Raw genomic sequence first — 9650 nt, 5'->3', positions numbered from 1 at the left:
GCCCTCTTCACGACTTTCCTGGTGTGTTTGGAACATGCTAGTTTGTTGGTGATGTGGACACCAAGGAACTTGGAACTCTCAGCCAGCTCCACTACAGCCCTGTCGATGTGAATGAGGGTATGTTCGGCCCTCCTTTTCCTGTATTCCATGATCATCTCCTTTGTCTTGCTCACGTTGTCTTTGGGGAATGTTGTCTCTCCATCAGTTGATCATACTTTTTTTTCGTATTTCTCAGTTTTCCATAAAACTCTAAGACCTCTGTATGTTTTTGGGCGACCTCTTCAAACCTTCCAGCAAGTTTTTGGATTCTCAATCCTGTTGCAGACGATGAGGAAGGGATAGCAGAGCGTGCATACGGGGCAGGTAAGTTTGGGGCAGGTATGTTGGCCTCATGTTCTGGCTGCAAGTCATCTGGTGACTGAGGTGGTGTGTTGCCTGATAGATAGTTGTCCATTTCAACTGTTCTCTTTAAAGTCGGTCTTCCAATACGCCGGTTGCCTTTCCATTGCCTTCTCTAGCTTCTTTGTTCTCGCTTTGTAAGCTCAGAAATAGATTTCACTTCTCCCTTCTCTTTTTTCTTACAGTAGCTCTCCCTGTCTTTTTGCAGATGTTCCTGGTATCGTATAGGATATATTTTTTTATTTTGTTTCTATGTCTGTGACCTCTGTGCTGTTTTATTTGGCATCTTCTAAAAATTAAGTTAAATACAACTTAAGTTTTCAAATCGTGCACACCTTGGAGCATTTTCTAGATTAAATTAATTTAAAACATGATTAAATAAGCCTAAAGTAAAAAAACAACATTTTAAACTAATAACAATGGATTTTTGTCATTTCCACCACAGTTAAGTTTGTGATGGAAATGACGCTTGTACAGTTTGAGAAAAATAACAGACTGCTTAGCGTTTTCATACATGCTTTGGCTAGTATTACAGCTAGCATATAGCTTACACTAAATCCGTAAAATATATACACTACTGTTTGGGGTCACTTAGAAATTACCTTGTTTTTGAAAGAAAGGTCAATTTTATGTCCATTATAATAACACCAAATTGATCAGAAATACTGTGTAGACATTGTTAATGTTGAAAATGACTATTGTAGCAGGAAACTGACAATTGTTTATGGATTATCTACATTATGTAGGCATACAGAGGCCCATTATCAGCAAACATCACTCCTGTGTTCCAATGCACGTTGTGTTAGCTAATCCAAGTTTATCATTTTAAAAGGCTAATTGATCGTTAGAAAACCCATTTGCAATTATGTTTTTAACAACTCAAAACTTATGTTCTGATTAAAGAAGCAATAAAACTGGCCATATTTAGACTACTTGAGTATTTGGAGCATCAGCATTTGTGGGTTTGATTACAGGCTCAAAATGGCCAGAAACAAAGTACTTTCTTCTGAAACTCGTCAGTCTATTCTTGTTCTGAGAAATGAAGTCTATTTCATGCGATAAACTGCCAAGAAACTGAAGATCTTGTACAACTTTGTGTACTACTCCCTTCACAGAACAGCTCAAACTGTCTCTAACCAGAATAGGAAGAGGAGTGTGAGGCTCCGGTGCACAACGAAGCAGGAAGACAAGTACATTAGAGTGTCTAATTTGAGAAACAGATGCCTCACAAGTCCTCAACTGTCAGCTTCATGAAGTAGTACCCGCAAAACACCAGTCTCAACGTCAAGAGTGAAGAGGCGACTCCGGGATGTTGGTCTTCAAGGCAGAGTTGCAAAGAAAAAGCCATATCTCAGACTGGCCAATGAAAAGAAAATATTAAGATGGGCAAAAGAACACACACTGCACAGAGTAACTCTGCCTATAATTGAAGTGAAAATGGAGGTATAAAATACATCTGAAAAGTAGCTAAAATACTTGATAGAGGTGATAAAAGAAATATGGGGTGAATTTAACGTATAAACATATTTTTTTATAAAATCCTAAAAACGTACCCCGAGGACACAGAATCAGCCTTTTTTTTTATTCACCAAGGGGGATTATCCTCTCCTTCCTCCTCTGTGGAACCTTCACTGCTATACAGTATGGCTGCAAATATTGAGATGGCTTATTTTAGCGCAATTGGAATAAAAATAATATTCAACGACACTTACTTGTAAAGAACAAGTGTTTTCAAGTTTACCTTTAGCATCGATTGTTTTCGGTAAAAATCTTGGAGATTTAACAATGCTCTTACAATGAACTTAGCCTTAAGATGCTTTTGGGAAACCGGGCCCTGGTCGTTTCTCATTCTTATGACCAATGTCCCATTGTGAGGGTCTCTCTCCTGCTGACACACACACACAACTTCAAAAAGATCATCCCTAGCCTGAAAATCTACCCTGCAACACAGAGCAAGTGAGAAAGAGAAACTATTCCATCCATAAACCTATAGCAAAGAGCAGAAGGAACTGGATGTTTTGGTTCATGCCCTGCATTCAAATTGACATTCAATTTCAATGCTAAATACATTTAAGGCTCTAGGCTTTCCATACCTTCTACTGAATTTATTTTGTGACAGACGCAAAATCTAAATAAGTCTTATCTAATTTAGTGAACATTTAGATTTTTCTCCAGACTGAGTCAATCATCTTTTGTGTAAATCAATATTCTGAAAGTGTGCTAACAGCATGCTATTATTGAAACAATTTTGTTCACACCTCAAGACATAATTGTATGGACCTAAAATCCCAAAGGCCAACTGCTTTAAAAAAAGCATTCATTTGAGATAAACTCTGCATTGGCAGACAGGAGAGATTGAGCCTCCTCCAACTGCATGGAAATACCAACAAGTGTCTTAAAGGAATATTTCGGGATTTTAACAATGAAGACATCTACTTCCCCGGTCAGATGAACTCATGGATACCATTTTTATGTTAGAGGTAGTTTCCCAAGCCAATGTGAACTAGCTAGTGCTACTTAGCAATTAAGCTCACGCTCTATCACAAGAAATTCCATCATTTGGTGTTTTGTTGGTGGGAAACGCAGTCTCAGGCGCTGCTCCAGAATCTCCCAATAAGTATTCAATTGGGTTGAGATCTGGTGAGAGTGAGACAGCCATGGCATATGGTTTACATTGTTTTCATGCTCATCAAACCAGTCAGTGACCACTCGTGCCCGGTGTATGGAGGTATTTTGTCATTCTATGAGGCCATAGCCATGGTAGCCAAAATAATGGCCTGCCCAGCATTTTCATACATGACCCTAAGCACGATGAGATGTTAATTACCTAAAAGGTCCAATGCAGCCAGTTTAATCTCAAAGAAGGCCAGTTTTATTGCTTCTTTAATCAGAATCGTTTAGCAGCTGTGCCAACATAATTGCAAAAGGGTTTTATAATGATTAATTAGCCTTTTCAATGTATAAACTTGGATTAGCTAACACAACGTGCCATTGGAACACAGGAGTGATGGTTGCTGATAATAGGCCTATGTAGATATTCCATTAAAAATCAGCCGTTTCCAGCTACAATAGTCATTTACAACATGAACAATGTTTATACTGTATTTCTGATCAATTTTGTTATTTTAATGGACAAAAAATAACTGCTTTTCTTTCAGAAACAAGGACATTTCTAAGTGACCCCAAACTTTTGAGCGGTAGTGTATATTATGGAGTCAAATACACACAGAAAATACCACTTGGAAACAAACCTAGTTGACAACTTTTTGTACAGTAGGCACAAAACAGGAAAAAAAATGAAAATAAGTCTCAGACATGCTTCTCCCCATTTTGTGCCTACATTATTCTGAAAACTCGCATAAAAATGATTACTCCATGAGTGACACTTCTGGAGATGCGTATGCTGAAGCATGACATCACAGTCTGGACCACAAACTCAATGTTGTCACTAGCTTCTATAGCCACAAAGTAATCGTGGCTAAACCCTGCCTATTCCCACAATGGATCTTCTTAAAATCTGATTTTAAACAAACATACTGCTAACCTTAAATTAAGACAAAATAGCAGATTTGTTTTCATTAATATTTACAATAGCCAATTTTTACTTTGTGGCTACAGAATCTAGTGGAAACCCAAACTCAAAGACAAAAACGTATTCGAACAATATACATTTGAGTGAACTTTATTTACAAACAATTAGGGATTTCCATTCTTCGAAGCGAATGGAATTCTGCTGGATAAATATGTTGAGCGCAGACCTGCAAAGGACACAAAAGACAGATTGATAAGAAGGCTTACACAAAGCCGATGACAGAAATCCAATTTCTGAGTAAACACCAGAGATAAATGTGACAGTGACGATTGAAATTCAGCCTAATTTCAATCAGATATTTATCAGGGTTGGTAATAAACTATCACATTACCATGCTAATGTGCAAGCTTATCTTAAAAGCTGAACTGAAAATAAACTTGCATGACATTTGTAACTATCACCCACAGACACCGATAATTTACTTGAGGTCTGCTGTAGAATAAGATACAACTACCGACTGCGTGATAGACGTCAAAGTCTGGTAATTGTTCCCATCAGGATGTATGTAAATGCCAAACAGTGCTGACATTCAGATGAAAAATAGATCAGCGGCAATTACCTTGGAGGTTACGTGGCATGCATTGCCACTTCACTTCTTCAGGAGCTGGTGTCTGACGACGATAAAGGGGAAGGCAAAGCCACTGCCGAAGAACACCACCATCATTGCCAGCAGACGCCACTTGTTGTCTACTGAGAATGGCAGGTTCTAACAAACATAAACACATCATAGGTATTTAGAGAGAGCTGACCATGTAATAAGCTTATCACAGTTCCACGTGACTGAATACATGGACAAGGTTATGACCGTCTAAGTAGGACTGCAGCCAACGTCTGCTTGAGGACAATCAGTGTCAACCAGTACAATTGGAACTCAAAAGACTTTGAAAGTAACGTTAGCTGTCCGTACTTGCTACTCGGGATCCTACACCATTGAAGTTGAACATTTTCATGGTTAAGGGTTAGGTGTTAAGGTTTTTCTTTAGTGGTAGGGAAGTTCAAAGGATCCCGTATAGCATTAACCGTTAGCTGGCTAGCTGCAGCCTAGGATGAAGATGACAATGGTTAAGACCATAGAAATAAGAATGAATAGAAAGGGTGTCTCCAGTCAAGTCAATGGTGGCATAATGGGTGGACTGGCAGCCATTGAGCCAGGACTAAAAGCAGGAAGTGTGCCCTTCAATTTGTGCTGTGATTTGTTGAGTCAACTCAACTGACATTACAAAAATACAATCCACTGCAAGAGCCACATCAGCTTGCAAAATTTGAATGAACATTACCATTGTAATCCAGTATCAATTGACAAAACATTCTAAAATACCATAGAAATGATTGCATCATAATACCAGACAGCCATTGCGAGTACACCCTTGAGTTTCCCTGTCAATTGCCAGGGTTAGAGTTTCCAAGCCTGGTCCCAGATTTGTGACGACGTTGTCTTATATTTTCGACATAGGCTGCAGTTACATGGTAGTCTCAGTTTAATCGTACAAATTGACGATTTAACCAATAATGTAACTACCGCTAGCCCTAATAATCATGTTTAAGAGGGATGTTAACCACTCCATGTCCTCTATGACGACTTGAAGAAGTATCCGTATCTATTTCACAGTATCTTCTGACAATCCAGGACTAGCTAACGTGAGTAACATTTGAATAGTTAGCTAGTATAAATTAATTGACTAATTTAGCTAGCTAGATGGCTATGCATGGTTTGTAACGCTAACTAGCTACCTACCCAACGTTACGGCAAGTAAAAGCCCCACACAGGAGTCAAATAGACAACGACCTTGACTACAATACACACCCATATCTAACGTATCTCGATATGACTCATAACTTCCAAAATTAGCACTTAGTTTTGACACGACAACCCTGCAGATTAAGGCTAACGTTACCTAGTTTATGACCGACAGACGCCGGCTAAGCCTAACAGCAGCTTTATTTAACTCATCTTTATAACCTTTATTTTTTTAGGAAATTACCTGTCCTGGTCCCTCGCCGTAATGAGATGAGCGAACCGCAGAGGTTGTGAATCGTCGTACAACCTGGCCCAACATTATTATTATTTGCTTGTTCCTTCAACCAAGAACAACACAGCGCCGTGGGTTGCTGTAGAGAGAATGTTGAACAGCCCTACAGGAAATCTAAATGCGAAGCTGGGGCTGGGAAATGTGGTTTTTCAGCAGATGTAGTCTCATTGTCAAGGGAGTCATAACAATAATTTATGCAGACCATAAACTGTCATTTAACATTAAACAAACGTTTTCACTCAGTCATAAAGTATTATTTACTGAATGTCAAGTCATTTAAAATTAAAACATTACCGTGTGCCATCTATTCTGAGCAGAACTGGAGGTAGCCTATACAGTTAAGTGCAGGACGTGTATGATGTGATATCAAACATTAGGAACACCTTCCTAATAGTGACTTGCACCTCCCTCCCTACAGGGATGTTAGCCCATGTTGACTCCAATGCTTCCCACAGTTGTGTCAAGTTGGCTGGAGGTCCTTTGGGTGGTAGACCATTCTTGATACACAGGGGAAACTGTTTAGCGTGAAAAACCCAGCAGTGTTGCAGTTCTTGACACAAACCGGTGCGCCTGGCACCTACTATCATACCCCATTCAAAGGCACAAATCTTTTGTCTTTCCCATTCACCCTCTGAATGGCACACATACACAATCCATATCTCAAGGCTTAAAAATGATTCTTTAACCTTTCTCTTTCCCTTTCATTTACACTGATTGAAGTGGATTTAACAAAGAGCAGGTGTTCTTAATGTGTTGAATAATCAGTGTATCTGATGTTGATAAAAATGTGTTGTTCCTGTGATCATTTGGGTGCATAATTATTTCTATAGATATTATCAAAGAAATCTGCATCTCTATGGCCAGGGATGTGATGGGCTAAACATTCTGGAAAGAAGCTGTATTCCAGGTAGGACTGACAGTGTGTACTCTGATAAACCTGCTGAAAGCAATTCATGTTACAATGTTTTATGCTGCAACTGGACCTTAACTTTTATTTATGCTTATGTGTGCAAAACGGTGCCATACACCCACACACCTTCACGTTAAAACACTGCAGGTGATGTTTAATTTATGATATTGAAAGTGCTCTTTTATTCAGAATGTGTGCCTAACCTCACCAATCCACTCCCATACACATTTTTAATAGCTTTACTGTCATAGAAACGTTTTAACCAACTCTCATTTATACCCGATTATCTCTCGCTTTTCATTAGATAGTTAGAATGGTATGAAGCATTCTCAAAGTCTATTTGATTAGGATGACCATGATTAGGATGACCATTAACTCTTTAATTCCTGGATGATGAGATTCCCATTGGTATATTTGTACTGTGCAGATAAAATGTTATGTTGTGTGTGTCTGTATGCATGTGATCCGGTGCATGCAAGCGTGTGTCAAATAAATGCCTCCCTTTCTTCACTTGGCATGCTGAGTGAGTGCTTTGTTTTTTTTTTTCTTTTGTTTTTTCATTTTTTTTTTCACCTTTATTTAACCAGGTAGGCTAGTTGAGAACAAGTTCTCATTTACAACTGCCACCTGGCCAAGATAAAGCACAGCAGTTCGACACACACAACAACACAGAGTTGCACATGGAATAAACAAACATACAGTCAATAATACAGTACAAAAAAGAAAAATCTATATACAGTGAGCACAAATGAGGTAAGATAAGGGAGGTAAGCCATGGTGGCGAAGTAATCACAATATAGCAATTAGACACTGGAATGGTAGATGTGCAGAAGATGAATGTGCAAGTAGAGATACTGGGGTGCAAAGGAGCAAGATAAATAAATACAGTATCGGAATGAGGTAGTTGGATGGGCTGTTTACAGATGGGCTATGTACAGGTGCAGTGATCTGTGAGCTGCTCTGACAGCTGGTGCTTAAAGCTAGTGAGGGAAATATAGGTCTCCAGCTTCAGTGAGTTTTGCAGTTCGTTCCAGTCATTGGCAACAGAGAACTGGAAGGAAAGGCGGCCAACCGAGGAATTGGCTTAGGGGGTGACCAGTGAGATATACCTGCTGGAGCGCGTGCTATGGGTGGGCGCTGCTATGCTGACCAGTGAGCTGAGATAAGGCGGGGCTTTACCTAGCAGAGACTTGTAGATGACCTGGAGCCAGTCGTTTTGGCGACGAGTATGAAGCGATGGCCAGCCAACGAGAGCGTACAGGTTGCAGTGGTGGGTGATATATGGGGCTTTGGTAACAAAATGGATGGCAGTGTGATAAACTGCATCCAATTTGTTGAGTAGAGTGTTGGATGCTATTTTATAGATGACATCGCTGAAGTCCAGGATCGGCAGGATGGTCAGTTTTATGAGGGTATGTTTGGCAGCATGAGTGAAGGATGCTTTGTTGTGAAACAGGAAACCGATTCTAGATTTAACTTTGGATTGGAGATGCTTAATGTGAGTCTGGAAGGAGAGTTTACAGTCTAGCCAGACACCTAGGTATTTGTAGTTGTCCACATATTCTAAGTTAGAACCGTCCAGAGTAGTGATGCTGAAGAGCAGTTGGAGGCTACTGAGGGGTGGTTGTTTGACCGCAGACCCATTACGGATGCAGGCAATGAGGCAGTAATCCCTGAGATCTTGGTTGAAAACAGCAGAGGTATATTTGGAGGGCAAGTTGGTTAGGATGATATCTATGAGGGTGCCCGTGTTTACGGATTTGGGGTTGGACCTGGTGGGTTTATTGATAATTTGTGAGAGATTGAGGGCATCAAGCATAGGTTGTAGGATGGCCGGGGTGTAAGCATGTCCCAGTTTAGGTGACCTAGCAGCATGAGCTCTGAAGATAGATGGGGGGCAATCAGTTCACATATGGTGTCCAGGGCACAGCTAGAGGCAGAGGGGGGTCTATAGCATGCAACAAAGGTGAGAGACTTGTTTCTGGAAAGGTGGATTGTCAAAGTAGAAGCGCAAATTGTTTGGGTACAGACCTGGATAGTAAGACAGAACTCTGCGGGCTATCTCTGCAGTAGATTGCAACACAGCCCCCTTTGGCAGTTCTATCTTCTAAATTTCAGGGTTTTTGGTGGTCTTCCTGAGCCAGGATTCAGACATGGCTAGGACATCCGGGTTGTCAGAGTGTGCTAGGGCAGTGAATAAAACAAACTTAGGGGGGATGCTTCTAGTGTTAACATGCATGAAACCAAGGCTTTTACGGTTACAGAAGTCAACAAATGATAGCGCCTGGGGAATGGGAGTGGAGCTAGGCACCGCAGGGCCTGGATTAACCTCCACATCACCAGAGGAACAGAGGAGGAGTAGGATAAGGGTACGGCTAAAATAACTGGTCATCTAGTACGTTCAGAACAGAGAGTAAAAGCAGCAGATTTCTGGGCACGGTAGAATAGATTCAAGGCATCATGTACAGACAAAGGAACGGTAGGATGTGGATACAGTGAGGGTAAACATGTGCATAGACTGTCGATGAAAGCGATATTGTCTCTAGAAATATAATTTAAACCAGGTGATGTCACCGCATGTGTGGTAGGAGGAACTAAAGTGTAAATAAATAAATAAGGCGTATTGAGCAGGGATAGAGGCTCTACAGTGAAATAAGGCAATAGATACTAACCAAAACAGCAATGGACAAGGTATTGACGTTAGCGAGAGGCATGTGTA

The 9650-nt window shown here is 40.4% G+C and overlaps 1 protein-coding gene across 1 annotated transcript; it reads right to left on the bottom strand.

The window, feature by feature from the left end:
- Positions 1-4065: 4065 nt before the first annotated feature.
- LOC110535720 (cytochrome c oxidase subunit 7C, mitochondrial) lies at positions 4066-6149 on the bottom strand. Its single transcript, XM_021620919.2, has 3 exons — positions 5974-6149; positions 4551-4697; positions 4066-4157 (listed from the first exon to the last, which is right to left on the bottom strand). The coding sequence occupies exons 1-2, from the start codon at positions 6046-6048 to the stop codon at positions 4581-4583; spliced, it is 192 nt and encodes a 63-aa protein (XP_021476594.1). The 5' UTR covers positions 6049-6149; the 3' UTR covers positions 4066-4157; positions 4551-4580.
- Between the last annotated feature and the right edge of the window lie 3501 nt (positions 6150-9650).

This window comes from Oncorhynchus mykiss, chromosome 11, assembly GCF_013265735.2.
Source record: "Oncorhynchus mykiss isolate Arlee chromosome 11, USDA_OmykA_1.1, whole genome shotgun sequence".
NCBI lineage: Eukaryota > Metazoa > Chordata > Actinopteri > Salmoniformes > Salmonidae > Oncorhynchus > Oncorhynchus mykiss.
The sequence above is the reverse complement of the archived record's forward strand: the minus strand, read 5'-3'. Positions and strand labels throughout refer to the sequence as shown.